At 45.0% G+C, this 19274-nt stretch overlaps 2 protein-coding genes across 34 annotated transcripts in view; both read left to right on the plus strand.

Annotated features, from left to right (window-relative positions):
- RTF1 (RTF1 homolog, Paf1/RNA polymerase II complex component) overlaps positions 1 to 19274 on the plus strand; it is a 110417-nt gene that overhangs the window by 73115 nt on the left and 18028 nt on the right. For all 17 annotated transcript variants that reach the window (XM_040701153.2, XM_040701155.2, XM_040701164.2 and 14 more), the window contains one exon: positions 4877 to 4940. The gene's annotated coding sequence lies outside the window, so the exon portion shown is untranslated. The remainder of the gene's footprint in view (positions 1 to 4876; positions 4941 to 19274) is intronic.
- The window catches only part of ITPKA (inositol-trisphosphate 3-kinase A), a 48468-nt gene continuing 34914 nt past the window's right edge, over positions 5721 to 19274 (plus strand). For all 17 annotated transcript variants that reach the window (XR_005860012.2, XR_005860016.2, XR_005860017.2 and 14 more), the window contains exon 1: positions 5721 to 6677. Coding sequence is in view for 1 of the 17 variants with exons in the window: in NM_001391989.2 (NP_001378918.1) it covers positions 6174 to 6677 (504 nt within the window). In the remaining 16 variants the exon portion in view is untranslated. The remainder of the gene's footprint in view (positions 6678 to 19274) is intronic.

The following is a 19274-nucleotide window of genomic DNA, read 5'->3' on the forward strand; positions in this document are numbered from 1 at the left end:
CCTGTAGAAGCATCAAGCCTGCCCCGCTCTGAGCACTGCTCTCCGCGGGACAGGGTTGGGCCGCGCTCTGGTCGTGACGCTGTCCGCGGTGCTGAAACGCGTGGTGGCTGCGTTCCCGCTGCGCTGCTGCCGTGAGCCGGGCTGCTCAGCAGGGAGAGTGCACGCGCCGATTGGCATGTGGGAAATAGGCAGAACAAAAGTCAACGTTGTTAGAAGCAGATTGGCACTATTTTCAATTAGGTCATGTTAAAGCACATATTAAAAAAACTCGAACAAATCCTCTGTTCTGAGTAATTTTGCACAAGAGCAAAATAGACCCTCAACATAATAAAATAACCTGCTTGCTCATTGCTTAATAATTATTTCTACCTGTCTTTTCCTTAAAATGAACTCATTAACATCTTAGAGCGTGGCTATGACATTACAGGATGTATTTGATTTCTAATGCAAAATTTGTCGAATAAACTGGCAAAGCAAACAGTGGACAAATAAGTATTTGTTAAGAAAAAAATTAATGCAGCTATTAAATCGATTCAGTAAAATGTTTTTTAAGATTTCTCCAGTATTTTCCCACTCCAAAGGTAAATAAAAGCCCATGACTGTTGGGATATAAATTTCTGGCCATATTTGTGCAATAACATCCATCATTATGAAGACGATTTCAGCTCAGCTACCATGTCACATTCACTGTAGCTATTCACGACAGACTTTCAGATTTAACATTTACCTATGTAACATATACAGTTCATTCTTTCTCTGGAAAATATTAGATTCTGCTTTTATCTTTGTTTAAATCTAAACTACTGATGTTATTTCATTGCTCTCTGTAATCAGCAAAAGTTTTATAATTTATACTTTCCAATGTATTCCAATCTGGGTTAGCCTCTTGCTGAGATGTCTTTTAATTTCATCTGATAGGAAATAGGCATGATTTGCTCTTTAAATACTTCCCTGGAGTACACGGTGAACAGGTAAAATTAAACTTCTAGAAATGATGGTGTGTGTGTGCATACAGAAAGAGATACATCCTGCTCTTCTTTACACTATTTGTAATAGAGAGTAAATGCACAGAATTTAATGTAATTGTTACTGTAAGAGTAGGCAAAAGTCCCCATATTCTGAGAGGGTTATTGGTGGCTAGTCAAAAATAGCAGTTGTACTTTACGTAGATCATAAAGCTCATTAGTGGTTTCACTGAAGGACTTATCTTTAAATCAAGTCTTCATATTGAATTCTCAGTCAGCTGATAGGGAACTATTGGGAATACAGTTGTCTTTAATCTCAAATCTCAGAAAAATCTATAATAATCTCGAATATAAAACAGCAACACATCCTCTTGTTTTGTCTCGAGTTTCATGTGGATTTTTTTTTTTGTTAAAAGTCCTGGAAATTAGATCTTTTACTTAAGCTGACAACAGGCAAAACCCAAACAGAAACCACGTGAGCATCTCCGATGCCCTTCTATCAGTCTGCAGCCATTCTGGGGTTATGCACCTGTCAAGCTAACAGTGAATACTGCTGCTTTCAGCATGTGCTTGCTATCATGCAACTGTGCACCTGGAGCCTCTTCTCCTCCCTCAGCTTATTCTATTGTCTGGATGTGTTGGCCATGAAACCAGCATCAAGAGTGCTGGGAATGGGAAGAAAAGGCCTTTCTCTTCCCCTTCCTTAACACAGAACAGTAACAGTCTGCAGTATGAGATAGGGCAGATATGGGAGGAAAGTGTTTTTTCGCTTCCTCACTCTCTGCCTCCAGTGGAGCTCTGACCTCCTGTAGCACTTCTGTGTAGAGTGACCTTGTGCTCTATTCATCTGCAAGCCACTGTAGGTCATTTTGGTAGCAGGTTGCTGCGTGCACTCCTTCCTACTCCCTGGCCATATGTCTTTTCTCACCATCGTGGTTTTCACCTTATTTATCTCGAATCCCATTTTCTCAGGGGCACTGGTGTCTGGACGTTCTTGATGTGTTTTGCCTCGCTCACCGGCTCCTGCTCTTATAACCTACTGTACAAGCCAGCTGAACAGTTCTAGCCACTTTTGTTCAGAAATATGATTTAAGGATGTAATTTGAATTTTAGCCACCAGAGGTCCTCCATAGTTTACTGCTTCTTTGCAGTTTCCTCTGATGCTTACTGGGATCAATACTGCCATGCTCACTTCCACCCAAAAATCTACAACTACCTCCTAGCTGAGGATCTGCTCAAATCCCCTGCCAAGTCATCTCTCACATCCTTGGAATCCATATCTGAGATTACTGTCTTATGCCGCTTAAACCCAACAGCATCTTCCCCACGTTTCTCCATCAGGTTTGGACTCCCCTTTCAGATGTAATTCTTTGGGGTGCTCACAGCTGAGCTGACAGCAGGGCTGGGCAGCGCAACAGTGATTTCTGCTCGTGCTGTACTGTCCCTCAGACTCTGGGAGAGAGGGCCAGGGTGAAGGAAAGCTGGAAAGCTGCTTGTGTCATTTCACACGTACATCTTTAACAATCCACAATAGGGTTTTAAAAATTGGTGCCTGAGTTACAGTTATACTGCTTCTGGGGCAAAAGTAGGTTCATAAATCCTTTTCCACAGGGCATACACTGAGCTGACATTCATTAAGCAGAGTCTACATCAAAAATTCTCTAACTTTTGCAGAGGAAGGCTTGAAGAGGAATTTGGCAAACAGCCCACAAAATGTTAATCTGTAAAATAAATAGCTGTCACTCAGCATAGTGCTTTCTTTCATCTCACATAACCTGGGCTTGGAGTCCCAGCCTCCTCCTGCAGGGTCTCCCTGCAGACCCTGGCTGCTGCCCTGACATTGCCAAGCCCAGGCTCCACCAGCAGTTCTTTTCCCCTTCCCAAAGCAATGGTGATCAGAGTTTCAGCCACTGGGGGGAACATGAGGCTTTGCCGTGAATGGCCCATGCATCAGGCAGGATCTCCATTACACCAGATGAGCTTTCAGGGTCAGATACCTGTCTTCTTGTCCTTAAGAAGGACCTTCCCATATGAAAGCTGGCTGACCCATTTTTTTTTTTATAATCTTTTTTATTTTGTTTTATGTTGTTTGTTTCCCATATTATACCAGTTGGTCCTGAAAGAGATATTGTAACTTGATATAAACATTATCTCACTTGTATCTGTTGCATCCAAAGGCAATATGTGAATCACAACTTCCAACTACTTTTGAGGTCTTCTTAGGCACACACTAAATTGAAAGATGTGGTGTTTTCCAGCTGTTGAGCTCCAAGCCATCGGTAAGGTCTCATGTGGGCAGTATTTTATTGAGCAGGCCAAACTAAACCCAAGGCTCTCTTCTAGCTCATATTTAAACTATTTTCTATGTGAAACCCTTCAAATCTTCTACAAGTGTTCACAGCATCTTTTGTTGCTTCTGTATTGTCAAGGCTTAGGCACCCTATGGAAACGTAAACTAAAAGGAGTAAGTAATATGTTAATGAAAACAATGTTTAGAAAGAGGTTTCATGAAAATGAAACAGTCTTCTCTTGTGCCAATATAAATAAAGGCAGAAAGTTGTTTTTGTAGCAGGAGTATGTGAAACTTGAAACCACAGCAGTAAGAATACCAATATGAATCAGAATGACTGAGATAGACAAATGTATTGCCCTGGAGATGGGAATGTGAGCGGGTGGTTAGAGAAGCAAGCAACAAATCAAACGCCCTTTTCCGCCCCTGACTCACTGTGTCTGCAGCCAACTCATTTGCCATCTGTATGTCAGTTCACACATCTGCAAAAGAGGGACACCTATTTTATATTTTGCCAGATTTAGCTCTTGCCAAGCACCACTAATGAATGCTCACAGCCCTTTGTTGTCAGGATCGCAGCATTTCACAGGTGGAAAATACAATTTCTCACCACTTCACCCATCAGAACACAGCCACTTTTCCTAAAACTTGTGCAGCTGTGAGATAATGCAGCAACACCTGACAGACCAAAGAGTCTTTCATTCTCCTGCTAGTGCTGAAAGTCTTCAAATTAAATCTCACCTAAACGTCAGAGATCAGCAGCTCTCTAAAGCTGCCATGTTACAAAAGCAGCTAACCAACCTGACCTAATCCTATCTAACCAATTGCTACTAATTGATATGTCATTTTCCTATTTTTATGCATAGAATCATTGAGTTGGGCACTTAAAGGCCATTTAGTCCAACTCCCCTGCAATGAACAGGGAAACTTACAGCTAGATCGGGGTGCTCATAGCCTGGTCCAATATATCAGTTGATTAAAATTAAATGTGTTGCAAGCGTTTCATGTTTATTAGTTGAAAATAAATCCTTTAAATGTATGTTTTATAACTGTATAGTTGACTCATCTTGGCCCTATGTGGGGTGAGTTGATAGTCTCATTACAGTCACAAGAGACAAGGTTTCCTAAATAGGAATCCACTTGAATCCGGTTCCCTGATCATTAGACCTCACATAATCCTGTATCTGCAGAATCAGCAGTGAGCAGCGGCACAGAGATGCTGAATGCTGAGCTGCCCTTCTGCCTGCAGAAGGGCTCCCTCCCTTCTCACCTCTGCCCTCTGCCCAAACTCACTTTTCTGTCCTGCTTGCCTATGGGCAGCAGCTGTCATGGCTACAGAAATGAGCTCAGTGCATCCAACTTGCGCACATGGAATCTTTCACACCCATTTTAAACTGGCTACCTTGCTTTCTGAGGTATCTATAGATTCTCCACTGTGACTCTTCTCATAAAGTCATCAGCTATAAAACTGTGCTTTCAGTTGTGCCTTTCAGTATGTGGGGCCTAGCCGTATTTTAAGAGCACTATAATATTTGAAGTGACTTACATAGTTTGTAATAAAAGTGGTGACTGTATTTTCTTCCAGAGAGAATTCAGACCTGCTCATGTCTGTTCCTTGCAGGACACCTGCCCCACACGTGCTGGGAAAACACTGTGCTGCCAACCATTCTCCCTGCAAGTTTCTGGTAAGCATATGTAATTTTGGGGCAGCTGTTGCCCTGCCCAACCCACTGCACCTGATCCTAGAAAGGTGTGCAAAGACACTGAGATTGTGGGGCTCCCCACAGCCACCAGTGACTGGACGCAGCGAGGTGGGCTGCTGGGCACTGGTTTGCAGCATGGCACGGCTGGGCAGCTCCACCCAAGGAGCTCCTGCCTGAACGCTAGGCAAGAGACAGCAGATGGGAGAGACAGATGGAAGGGTGCAGGGAAACAGTGAGATAAATGAGCAAAAGCTGAGTTGAAGTCTTTAGCAGTTGGTTCCCAAATTGTTAATTTTACTAATCATCTCGGCTGATGTAACCCTGAGGCAGGACAGCTCTCCTCTCCCGAAGGCCCCAGTGCCTGCGGTCACAGCACGCCGTGCTTCTGGAAGCGGGAGTTCAAGCAGCGGCAATGAGGGGAGGTAGCTGAAGAGACCCATTTAGAGAAGGAGAGGGGGGCACGCCAGCACCCCGGGGCTTGGGAGAGCCTCATTAGCACGGCTCGGTAGCAAAGCGCTGACATAGACACACAATTCAGGATTTTTACGAGCACGGCGGTGCCCGGCAGCCACTACTCGTGGCAGCTGCAGGGCGGGCGGGACATGCCACGCGGCCGCAGAGCTCGCCAGGTGCGCCGCGCCACGCGCCTCGGCCGGGCACCCACCACCCGCGGCGGCCCAGGAAGGCTCAGGCTTCGGGAGGGTGATCAAAGCCGCCCGCCCCCGGCAGGGGGCTCGGGCCGGGGCTCGCCCGCGCTGCGCAGTCGCCGTGCCCGAGGAGCAGGCGGCCGTTGGCGGGCGGCGGGCGCGAGGCGGCGGCCGTTGGAGCGAGCGGTGCCTCGTGCTGAGGTAAGGGCGGGAAGGCGGGCGGTGAGGCGGCCCCGGGGAAGCGGAGACCGCCTGAGGAAAAACGAAAGCAAAAGGGCGGAGGCGGCAGCAGGGAAGGGGCGGGCGGGCCGGGGCTCCCCGCGGCGGGGCTCGGCTCGCTCCTCCCCTCGGCGCCGAGGCGGAGTGGGGCGGCGGCGGCGGGCGGGAGGGCTCGGTGAGCCCCCATGGCCCTGGCGCTGGGGCAGCGGGCGCGGTAGCGGGCTGCGGGTGAGTCAGAGCCGCCGGGGGAGGGCGGGCTGGACATGAGCCGCGCCGCCGGGCTGCGAGCGGCGGCCGGAGGCTGAGCAACAAAAGAAGTTTCCCGGGAGGCGCGGCGCGGAGCTCCCTCATGCACGCCCCCGGCCGCCGGCCCTGGGGCTCTGCCCGCCGGGCGCCCGCCGCCGACCCCGGCGCGGAGCCCCGAGCGGCGCTGCACGACAGCCCGGACCTCAGCCGGGCCACGCGGCTCAGCGTGGGGGAGCTGCGCTCCCTCTTCGAGGCGCGCTGCGCCGCCGTCGCCGCCGCCGCCGCCCGGCAGCTGCCCGACCCGGCGAAGCGGGGCTGCCGGCCCCCCAACGGCGTGCTGCCGCCCGTCATCCCGCGCCTCACCGTCACCGCCGAGGAGAGCGAGGAGTCGCAGGGCAGCCCCAAGGCGCCCCCGGCGCACCCGGAGGGCGGCTGGCTGAGGACGGACAGCTCGCTGCACCTGCAGTCCCGCAGGCTGTCCACCTCCTCGCTCTCCTCCACGGGCTCCTCGTCCCTCCTGGAGGACTCGGAGGACGACGTGCTGAGCGACACGGAGTGCCGGAGCCAGGGCATCGTGCACCTGGAGCGCGGCGAGGACTCCAACCAGGTAGGGGGCGGCTCGCAGCCGGGGGGGCCGGGACGCGCTGCCCCGGGGGGTCGGGAGCTCTGTAACTGGGACCGACGGAGAAACAGCAACGACAGCGAGAAAGAAAAAGGGGGGAGGGGGAGGGAAGTAGACTTGCGCTGAACGGCGTTCAGCGTGCGGGGCTCGCCCACGAGTGCCGAGCGCCTGGTTGGGGATCATCGAGCACCCTCGTTTGAAAAGGCTGGTCGCCCAGTTGAGAGGGGGGAAACTGCGCTTTCCTCCTTCCACGCAAACTCTGGGAAACTCCTGCCGTGGGTTGGTAGTGGAGCGCTGCACGATGCGCCTGGCGGCGTCTGTTTTCAAAGCACTTCTTGATGTTGGCCCTTCTAAAGCCCCATCAGGTGTGCTTGGTTTCCTGTGGAACTGTGCTTGCTGTCCCAGTAATTTTAAGGGGTGTTTTTTTGCTCGTTGCTTGGGTCTTTTTGGTTGCTTTGTTTTGTTTTTCCATCCTCTTTTGTTAGATCTTCAAAATAACATTTTTCCTGGCATTTACCAGCGGGGTTATTATTATGTTTCTTTTTGTCTCCTCCGGTCCCGGAGTCCTGTGGCTGTCAGTTTTTGAGCTGCTTCTTGCTGTGAGCATGACAGGAGATGGGGAGGAGCTTGGAGTGGGTAGAATGCATGCTTTTGTCCATCCTGGCAGTAGCGCATTCTTCTCAGTAAATCCTCTCTGTAATTTGGCAGCTTTCATCCATGAAGTGCACTTTTAAAAGCATTTAGTTAGGGTTTTCTTTTCCATGGCCATTAACATATATTTGCCTGACTGTCTGTAATGGGCTTCTTGGGGGTTTGTAAGTGAAATACATTGCTGTAGCAAATTCTTCCTCCTACCTTTACTGAGACCGTAACTTAAATTGTTGTTCTACTGCCAGCCCACGGGCACTCTATTGTTCTCAAGCAGAACATATGTTTTGAAAAAAATACATATGCAAGAAGTAATGCTGGTTGTTCGTGTTACCTCCAGCTGGACCTTTCTCATGCTAATTGTGGGTTTACTAATGTAGAGGACACATAGTACAGGAACTAAAATGTTGTGCGCAATATTGGCTTTGTTTGCATCAACTTGGGGGGAAAAAAAGTTTTGTACTTTGTCATGTTGTGTTCCAAGAAACCAGTAATGACGCTACTTAATTTGTACTTTCTATCCTGAGATACAAACTGGTGTATGGAGGGAAACAATTGCCACTCTATCACCATACATGCCTTTCTTTTCTGAACTATGTGCTGTGCTAGCAGGGATTTTGGGGAAGTAGCATAAGAACAGAAATTAAAGATGGAAAAGAGCTGTTGGATCCTTTGACTCAACGCCGCTATTGCAGTGGGCGAGTGGGTGTGATAATGAGCTGCGTGGAGGTAATCCTGAGCTGTACGTGTGGTAAATACAGAGTGAGAGTTTACTGGGAATGCGTAAGGCGTACGGAGAGCTCTGGGATGGCATTGTAGCATCTGTTAACTTGTCTATGCACATAAATTAAAGCAAAAACTGTTATTCAGGTGAGAAACTGAGCTGCTTTGAGGTTGCTTTTGCATTTTGGAAATACTGATATTGTATGATATTGTATTGAGACTTGGTATTGTATTGTGAGAACTCAGTCTCATGAAAAGCTTTTTGCAAGTTTCTGAAGTTCAGCGCAGCTTCAGTGTTCTTTAATGTTTCAGTACTGAAGTATTCACACCTGGTAAAATGTCCTTGAGTGTCAAATTACTTTTCCACACCTGTTGGGATGATGGGATAAACGGCCCACCAGCAGCCTGCATTCTGATGGACACCTGTGTCTCGTTACCATTTGTGCAGCAGGTTGGCAAGCTGAGACTTGTATGTAAGACTCTAGAACTGCAGCACTAAGTATCAAAAACTTTATGATGCTGCATAATAAACTAGTTGAGCTAAATCTTTGATCTGCTCGGTGTGTGCTGGTGTAGTTCATCCCTCCTTTCCTTGCCACAGTACCCTCTGAGAGCTTGGATCCCAGGAATCTGCCCTTTTTCTTTTTGTAATACCAACTGTTGTTCGTCTCAAGTGGCTGCCCTGTGGGCTGGACGTTCTTGCAGGTCAGAACACATTGGTTCTCATGGCTGTTGTCTTTTGGTACTGGGCGATACTCTAAAACTGCCAGCCGTGTGTTCAGTTGTCCAGTCTCTAGAGATACTGTTTCAATAAAGAAACCCTGAGTAATTAAGGTGCCAAGTGGAGTACCTGCTTAGCACCTCTGTGGGTTTGGCTTTACAGGATGCATCTTTTCTACTGTTAGTCTTGAGGAAGGGTGAGTACATCTGGTTGGGTTTTTTTTTTTTCTAAATGAAAGGCTTTGGACTCAAGGCAGGCACATCCATAGGAGAATAACTAGAAATTTTGGGATAACGAGGGATGCTTTTGTATTTTAAAGGTAGGCTTGCATGTTTTATTCATATCTATTGCTTTAGTATTATGTATTTTAACAGATGAAGGTTCATTTTCAGAGAGGAACGCAGATTAGAGACTTTCTGCAGGGAATTGCAGTGGAAATGAGCCAGACTTGGTGTTCCCTAATTCATGGAAAACTGTGACATTTTGATTTTTTCCATGTATTAGAATTTCCTCCAGTGTTTCTTTGGAAATGACACGGAGCCTGACACCCTGTGATGTAGCTCAGACCAGGGCTCACAGGACTGCTGCTGAGCTATCGAGCCTACCAGAGTCCTCAGTGCTTCACAGGAACCTTGGAAACTTGCCCAGGTCTTTCAGCTGCAGGAGTAGAAGTTCTGATAGTGTTCCTGTTATCAGGGCTTCAAGGCTTCCATCTGCAGATGCAGCAACTCCAGACCTGAGCTGAAGAAAGCCCTCCCAGGCTTCTTGGCTGAAGGCCTCTCTACTGTTGACCTGGTAGTTAATACTCAGGTGTGCCTTCAAAATATTGTGGGCCCTTGAGCTACCTGTACAGACCCATGGGAAACACAGGAAACTGTGCAGGCCCTTGGTGCGTGTGCAGGGCTTGCTGCCTGCAACTTGCCAGGCCTTGAATCCTGGGACAGCAAGCTTTGCAGTGCTCTTCCCGACTGTGCCTTGGAAGAATCTCTTCCTGGAAGCTTGCTGGGCAGACAAGGAGTTCTCTGAGAGTGTGAGTGACTCAGTTAAGCATTTCACAGAGTGTTCTGGCATGGATCAATTGGCACATCGTGACAGCATTACATTTTGCATATTACTGTGTGCCGTCTGTGGGTATGTCCCTGGAATGCTGTGGCCCTTGATGGAATAGTGAGTTCCTTGGGAATGATGGCTGACAGTTACAGTGCAGTTCCAGCATGGCTCTGTAGGGACTAAACACTGTTTGTATCCAGAAGGCTGACATTTGAGAGTAAGTCAGCAGGTAGATGTTTTGCCTCCTCATCACAAATTCCACGCTTCATTTTGCAGTAAGTAATAATGACTTTGGAAATGGAGCTGCCCTGGCTCTCCTGGAGGAGGGCTTCTCTGGCAGCAAAGGGTTGGAACTGTGAGAGAAGCTGGTACCGCTGCTATTGCATGAGCTGAGAAGTTGCTATTCCTGCCTTCCTTTGAATTTAAATGGAAAGCATGCTTTTTCTACCCCTGCTTCCCACAATCTGGAAAGTTTATGTACATAGTTGAATCTTTCAGAGAAAGCTCCATTGGTCCATTTATAGTAATGAAGAGAATACAAGAGATGTATTTTTGTCTTTATTGTGTGAATGAGCAATTTTAAGAACTCTGTTAAGTCTGGTTAGCACCTCCTTTGTTGGGATAGAGAGACTTTAAAGTGGCTTTCTCAGAGACTGAATAGCATGATGATGTGCAGCCTTTACATTAGGGTAGTGTTATTTCCTAGATAGAAGCATGCCAAACAAATCTACTCGTTCTCATAACTGTGACCTGTCATTGCAAATTCCTGCATCAGTAACCATGAGAACGGCTGACAGCTTGCTAGAGAAAAAGCAATGCAGTTCTTGCCTGCAGTGATACCAGTCCAGAAACTTTGAGCAATAGCCATTACTTGGTTTCATCTATCTCCTCACTATTACTTTTGATAACAGTGAGCACCTTAAATGAACAGACGTGGACGTGTACACTTCATAAATACAGCCTGAAAGTTTCAAGTGTTTCAGATCAGGGGTGGGTTATGTAAGCTAATGCAGTAGAACAGAATTGTTATTTTTAAATGAAGAATGGGAATGAAGGGATGACATAAGTAAGACTGTTAATGGGTTTTTAGCCTACTTTCAAAGGAAAGAAAGATTGTGTAATCACTGTATCAATTTAATTTTAACAACTTCAATAGAATTCAGCTGACTTTGACAGTGGGGTAAGCATGCCAAAGTTTTCTTCCTAAGTTCTGTAAAGTTCCATGAACATCAGCCTCTGGGTGGAGAAGACAAGCCCCAGATAAGAGAGGTGGAACTGTGAGGTGGGTTGGAAGGTTTATGGCACGAGCTTATGGAGCAGTGACAAGCCATTGTTAGTTTGGGAAGGGTGCAGGGCAGTAGGCTGGTAGTTCAGTAGACACCCGCCTCTGTTAGTTTGCTAGTCATGTAACAACTAATTTTAACAGAATTTCAATGTATTTTTTTAAATAATGATTTATAATAACAGACTTGTTACTGACATCTTCCTGTTACATACTAAACAAATACGAGTGAATGGTTCTGTGTTGCTCTGTCTTTGGGCCACAAGTCTGAACTGGGAGACCTCTCAATGTTAGGACAGCTTGTTCTCCACTGTACTCTCAAACAGTGGAATATATCCAAACATCAGCGGTATCAGTTTTAGCAGCAACTGTTCATTAGTAATGTAGTGATGTAGGAAGTGACTTGGATCTTAGTCAAGTCAAGTTGGAAGGCAATTAAATGTCCTTATGAGTTAAGGCTTTCTCACCCTACGTATATCTGATACACTGGCTTAGAAGTTACAAAATTCTTTTTTTTTTGAATGAAATCCACTGTTAGTTTTCATTTTTAAAAAATATTTAAAATGTCATGGCTTGAGTATACAGTTTAAAATGGGAAGAGCTCTGTTATAATTTTTCTCTTAATGGACCTGTTGGATTAAGTGTTCTATAAAAGGTTCTTTGTATGTACTCTTCCGCAGTTCAGACCTCCTCATAATGCTCATTGCTCCTAGAAAGTAGGAGAGGAAGCAGTGATGGCTCCTCATCATCAGGCGATGTGTTCATATTTAAAGAAGTCGCTTTTAAGCAGAGTTTTCTCAGCTTATTGTCAGCTCAGCAGAGTTGAAGACTTAGTTGTGAAAACCCATGCTGGTTGGAGAAGGGATAAAAGCAGCAGCTGTGGCAGTAGTTTAGTAGGTTAGCATGCCTCTGTGTATTTTGGGGGTTTGTCGCTGTCAACCCATTAAAATGGTTTGAGGCTGAATTGCTTTTATTGAGCAGGCGGTAGGCAAAACAGAGATCACAGACAAAAAATAACCCCTCTGCTCACGTCTAAGATTTATCATAAATAGAATGTGTTAAAGTGAAACAATTGGACTAAATTGTAACAAAATGAGGCAGTTTAGTACCCTGTTCTGGAAGCTGAGAATACACCTTATATTCATGTAGTGCTGTGTTGTTTGTTTTAGGATTGCCTGAGAGAAGAACTAAGGCTTATCAGCCACGCTTCACTGTATGATGATTATCTGTAAGTGTGATGGCAGAAAAGGCAGCGTTGTCCTTTCACGTCTAGCAAGCAAAGAGCAATCTTGTCCTGCGTATAGCCCCAGTATAGTCCTAGTCTCTCTTCTTCTTTCTCTGTCAGTGTAGTTTCTGCAGAGGAAGGGGGCTGAGGCAGAAAGAACTAACTTGTCAGTTCTCATTAATCTGGATCTTGCATGGTGTGGGTTTAGATTTCATTTTTAAACTGCTCTTCTCAGCCTTCTCTACTAACAGAGCTTCCTCTAAAAATCTTGTGAGTTCGACAAGTCGGCATTGCCCATCCACTCTGTAGCACACTGGGGAAAAATACCATTAAAAAAGCAGGAGGCTGTCTCTATCGCTTCATTCTGTACAGCCTGAAAGCAGTAGGGAAAGTAAAGGAAAGGGAGAGAGGCTCTCTCTGTCTCCTTTCAGTGTCAGACTAGCATTCCACTGGAATGTTATTATTTCCAGTGCTTGGACTGATTTATACTTGATAGTAATGGAGAATGCTTTAGGGAATAACACATGGCAGCATTTGCACGTGTTTTTGTATCTGTAAACTCTGAACTTCCCATGAGGAATGGATTTTTCCTTTCCTTTATAAAACATAGGCTGGTGAGACTGACAGAAAACTACACTGAACCCATCATGCATGGCTACTATTGCCTGTTGTCAAACTTTCCATTCCTTGGCAAGCTTGGGAAAACATTAACCAAAGACTATCTAGCAGCTCATTTGAAGCAATGTCATAGACCTGGCACAGTCCGAATTCAGAGCCTGGGACAGAATCTCTGAGCCAGTTGGTGACTGTAGGAAGCATAACACAGACACTGCTTTGTGGGAGCTTGGCTTAATCCCAGAATTGAGGAACACTCCTTAGCTATGGGCTGAAATATCAACGTGAGGTGGCACAGCAAACTCAAACTCCTTAAGCTGTTTACCCAAGCCCACTGATACCGCCTCTATTTCACTCGCATTCAATTTTAGTCTACTGCATCAGCCTTCATCATTCATGTTTGAGCCACCTTTATAAGGAAGGCATGGTCATGGGTGATAAGAGCAGGTATAGATACATGGATGTCTGTGTGTAATTAGTACTGTTATCTGCATGATTCATCATCAGTCCGCTGAATGAGTTACCTGTTTAACAGGAACCTGGGATGTTGCAGAACTGTGTGAGTAAGAAAGTTGGTGGTGATGGCATAACTTGCTTTTTGCTGTGAGGCATCAAAGGTGAATGCAAACTACTATAGTCTTGATACCTGTTTCATATGTTAAAAGATATCTCTTGTTGAATTACATTGAGTATTCCTAGAGAATGCTTTTGTTTTCTAGTGATGGTAGGGAATCAACGTTCATCCGTTAGTAAAGCTGATTCTGTCCTCTTTCTTCCACATCCTAACATGCAGTGACCCAGCCTTAGCTATGGCTGCCCTCATTACTCTGAGCTTCAACAGAGAACACAGATCTTTGTGGTGTTTTTTCAAGGAGCTCTGTGTAGCAGAGAACACTGCAGCGGCTCTTCAGTGATGTTCACAGTGGACGGTATGTCATATCTGTGCTGTACTTGATGCTTGTTTCCTGTGATGGAGTGCTGAACCAAATGTAGATGTCTAATTCTCCTCTTTGATGTACTGGTGCTCCTCGAAGTCCAGAGCTCAGCTGTGAGCTGTGGTCAGCCACCGCACTCTTCAGTGGAGCATGAGGCAACTTTGTCCTAACTTTGCCCAGGCCGGGGGGGCATCTCCCACAGATCCCTTCCAAGCGCAGCGCTCCTACAGGCATCTTCTTTAGCACACAGCAGTCATCTCTAATGCACTGTGCGGCACACGCTGTGGAAAGGCAGTGAGGATGAAAACTTGTCATGTGTCAGCGCCTTCCATTGCTCAAACATGTTCAGATGGAGAATTACACTTGCACTAGAATATTGATGTCTTTTCAGTTCAAAGCTGAGCACTCCAAATAAATATATGTGTATGTATATGGAATTTATCATCTTGATGTTAATTCTCATCCTTCAATGCACAGCTTACAATACCTCCTCTAATTATATAACAATGTACTGTAATTGCGATACCTTCAGTGTAAATGCACAATGCCTGATTGTATAATAAGCAGGTTTTCCTAATTCTGGCCTCACTGGCATTACCATTTTTACTTAATATATTGGAAATCTACTGTAAAAGCAGTTAATGAGTTTTATGTGGTACTTCTATGGTGTTACTTCATCGCTGCAGTAACAGCAATTTTGAAATTTTAATGAGTTTATTTCCACAATCTGGTGCACGAACTACTTTAGTCATCTCTTTTAGGGAAAATACTGAAGGAGGGCTAGGTTAATGCAAAAAGTATCAGCTACATTTGAAGCCGAATTTGAGGTGTCAGTTTTTTGCTTTTCCTAATACCTATTGTTATCGAATGCTATTGAACAGCGTTTGAGCTGTGGAGGGTGCTGACACATGACTGGTGTTTCATCTTCACTTCCTTTCCACGGTGCGTGCACTAGAGATGACAGCTGCTTGATGCCCTCAGGAGCGCTGTACTTGGAGAGGACCTTCAGGCTCTGGGGAGATGGCCCTCTTGTCCTGGGCAAAGCTAGGACAGCTGCCTGGCGCACAGTTGAGCTTCACTGTGTCTGAGGAGTTTTCACAGTTGAGCTCCATCAGTCCCTTCTGCGTGCTATGCCCACAGTTTTCACAGATGTAATTTCCCAAGTCTGACAAGTAACCAGTGCATAGGAAGCTGAGGTTTTTACAGTTTGTTAGGTTTGGTCAAGTTGCCTTTTGCTTTTTCAGTGGCTCACTCCTGCTTGGAATGCTTTCCTCTTGCCAGAATTTAAATCTCTTCCTCAAGATCCAAGGTTAACAAACTTCTCACAGGATTCATCAGTAGTGTGATCAAAAAGTATCATTTTTCTGGTGTTGGAAACAACTGAACTTCTTTTGTGGGAAGTGTGCAGGCTGAAGCAAACTGTTTTTTTTTTTTGTTTTTTGGGTTTTCTTTGTCCTTTGATGCATATAAATTAGAGCAATTCTCAGGAGAATGAGGCATACTGAAGAAGAGTTGTGCTTTAGCAGCTCAGGAAATCTGAGACCCTCATCTGAAAGAGGCAGAGCTAGAGCAAAAGTTAAAAGGTGGTCTCTGTACGTTTCACTATCACTGTGTGCTCACATGGTGCAGCGGTAGGATAAAATCTGTGTGAACGGTGTTCATGCATGCAGATTGGCTGTTTGTTATCTTTTTGTGGGGTTTGAGTGGGTTGTTGGCTAAGTGCACTTGACCTGAATGTTCTAATCATGATAAGCTCTGCTCGCTGCGAGCTGTGTTCTGTAGGAACAGCAATGCTGGCTCCACAAAGGGTCAACGTTGCACAGAGGAGAATGTAATCTGAAGAAACTAGGAAACCTTCCTACGCTCCAGCTTTCACTTCTACTAGCACAAAATGCTGAGTGTCAGAATTTTGAACTGATAACTGTATAATCTTGCTCTGTGGAATTCAGATAAGCAGTGTTTTTGCCTTGCTTGTACTGATCTAGATAGACAAAACAATTAAATCACAAGGCCCTTGTGGCCAGATCCTGCCATTTTTGAAGTCCTATGAGGGATCTTTAAGGTGAGCCTTCCTGATTTCTATGGGTTTATGTCTATTATTTGTTAGTCGTGCCACCAGCACTACCAAAAGCACTCAGCAGAAACAGTTAGGAAGCTGTATTTTAAATATGTTATGAGGAGCTGGTGCTCTGGAGACTTTTGCCCTGATGATCTGCATGAATTTCAGCAATAATCAGGCTCCTGTAACAGCTTCATGTCTTATTTTCCCTGAAGTTTATAGTAAGACCAAAGAGAATGTGTGTCTGACTTCCTTCATCAGTGGGATCAGGGGGAGAGGCTGTCCCGTGCTAATAGCACTGTGCTGTTTGTGCTGATGTTGGTCATTCTCAGGTTCTGCGTCTGTGTCCGATTTGACACAGAGGCCGCTTCTGCTTCCAGATTTCACGAGGCTGGTGCAGGTTGTTGTGCAAGAGGACCATAGCTTGCAATTCTGTTTCTAGGAACCAACAGTATAGAATTAAGGTTTATGGGTTGGGTTTTTGTGCCTCTTAGAGTTTGGGTAGATAAATGGTCTATAGATAAACTAGGCTGTTTATTTTGTTGTTACTCCTTAATAATTGACAGTTGATGTCTGTGCTTCTAAAGAAGGTGGGCTCTCCAGGATCTTGATTGTGAATGCATTTGTTTACCTTCAGGGCAGAGGAAATATACTGTGTACAACGCTGACTATTGTTCATACACCCACAAGTCTTCAGTACTCAGATGCCTTGTTTCAGTCCTAAGTTGAGTCACTGCTGCTTATGTAAGGTCTGAATTCAACTCCTTTTCTTAAGGCTACGCTATGGAAATTAAAATTTTAAATAATCCCTTGTCTGCTGGGACTACCTGCTGCTGATACGGAGGAGGAATTCAACTTGCCTTGTGCTCATCTGTTAACAGAAATTCTTTTGATCCTGTAGTTTTGTTCAAGGTGAAGTCATCCTCTTCCCCAGATTCCTTACATATTTCCAGTGCTGACTGGAGGCAGTAAGTTTTGCTAGTCTTAGGTTTGCTCCAAAAACAAACAACTACCTTGTGACCCAGAAGGCCCCCTTGCTCCCCACCTTCACCAAATTCTGCATTGTTCTCACCTTCTATTCGTGGGCTCCTATCTTTTCTAAAACACTGGACTCGCTTGTGTTTGCACGCAAACCCAAATAGGAATGTGGGTTTCTTTGTTTATTCAAAAACTTATTTCAATGCAGTGGTTTGGAATAATCTCACAGTTGCTGTGATAAAGCTCAGTTACTGAAGTGGTCACTGAAGGATGTTGCTTTCCCCTAGGTAAATACCGCACCTCTGAGCAACAGTGTCCTATTGCATGTTGACACTTGCGTTCCATTCCAAAGGGTGGGCCTATTTGAACAGTGGAGTATATGATAGGAGAAGCAGCAACTGTTTATGATTCTTTAGAGGAAAATGGAAATGTGAATTTGGAGGCAGCAAAGGAGGAGAGGAAAGAGTACTGGACTTTGTCTTGTGATTAGAAGAGCAGATGGTAAACTGTTACCAGTACGTCTGATCTGTTTTAACATGACGTATTTTTAGGCTCTAATAATACTTTTCACTTAACACTGTACAGCTTCTTACTTCAGTCTCGCATGCCTTATTTGAGTGCCTATGATATAGTTTACAAGCATTAATTACTTACATCATTCAGCAGTGTTCTGAAATATAGCTATTGTAGTTGTCGGAGCTGCAGCAGAGGAAGGGCATGTTTCTGCAGTAAGATGCTGTAGTGAAGTGGCAGTTTTATCTTTTGCAAATGAGTGTCTGACACTTAAGGATACTGTAAGCTGAACTACCGTGGCAGGAAAGCAAGAAGTTGTATTTAAACACACTTGGAAAAATAAATGTCTCTCAGAAATGTCTTTCTGTTTATAAGCATAGAATCGTTAAGGTTGGAAAAGACCTTTAAGATCATCCAGTTCTATCATTTACTTGCCACCAGCACTGCCCACTAAACCGTGATGCTCCATAGCTAGCACAACTGTATGTGAGCATGCATGCATACAGTTCTGCAAATCTTGATTTGCAGATGGATCTTGGTGTGAGGGACTTAATGTTTCTGTAACAAATGCACCAGAATTTTTTTAGGACATGGAAGTAAAGCATGGAGAAGGGTCATTATCTTTATTTGCTGTTCTGCAGAGCATAAGTGTCTCTTCACCATTGATAGTTAACTTTCTTGGTGCCTGTGAGTAGAATTCCTTTAAAAGTATTGCAGCTTACTGATGCTGGGATCAACTCAGTTCTATCTTGGTCCTCCATGACTAAACTAGACTGTGGTTTACAAATATATGTCAAGGCAATTTGAGTTTCCCTTGTTGAAGGTTGTTTTTGCTGATGCCCCTGGAAAGCTCTTTTCTGCTATCTCACTGGAATGTCTTATTTCTGTCGGAAATTAAAGCCATTTATTTGTGTTCAATCCAGTAGACATGGATAACAACTGGCTGTCCTTGTGTTCTCTGTTTCCTATAGGAAAAAATGAATTATAGTGCAGTAGTCTTCCATAATTAGAGTGTTAGGATTCATGTATATCACTCATTTCCCATAAAGCAGAATCTCAAAGGTGTGTGGGGTACAGCTTCTGTGGCCCATGTGTGGGGACATACAGTAGCATGGTAACATCACAGGATGCGTTCACTAAACCAAGCTGTTAGGGTAAAGAAGGGAGAAGTCTTTGACCAGTTATTAGAAGGCAAATCATTACTATCAGACCAACTGCAAAATTGTGGCCAATGTGTTTAGCGTTGAATGAGAAATTTTAATAAAAGATGTCCATTTTTTTCTCTTTGTTCAAACTAGAGTTTCTTCTGTGGATAGTGAATTATTGAGGTGATAAACTGGTGGTGAGCCTAGGCTGGACGTGCAGGCTAGAGCTGTGTGTCTAAGTTAGCCTGCATCACCATAGCAAATGGGATGAAATGTGTGCTCAGCCTCCTCCTCAAGTGCCTGGAGCTCAGTCAGGGCAGATTAGCTTCTTGAAGTTACTTCCTGGCTTCTTGCCCAAATGCAGTCTGTCTTGATGTTATACAGAAACCATACCTGATTGGCACTTGTAGTACCTTGGGATTTGAGGTTGTACACGGTTCACAAACGACAGTTTTCTATGCCTTGACAAATTGTGAATATGTTTTAAGCTGGATGTCTTGGTCTGTGTATAAAGATGTGTGGATATGTTTGGGTTTAAAATATTCCAAACAGGATGAATATTTGGGAGCTGATAGTTGTGACCTCTCTAATAGGCTCTTTTTTCTTTTTTAATCTAAAGAGTGTGGTTTTTCTAGATGTCCTTGTCTCATGACTGATGTCAGTCAGTGACCCATGACTAGCAGAGGAG

This window comes from Gallus gallus, chromosome 5, assembly GCF_016699485.2.
Source record: "Gallus gallus isolate bGalGal1 chromosome 5, bGalGal1.mat.broiler.GRCg7b, whole genome shotgun sequence".
Taxonomy (NCBI): domain Eukaryota; kingdom Metazoa; phylum Chordata; class Aves; order Galliformes; family Phasianidae; genus Gallus; species Gallus gallus.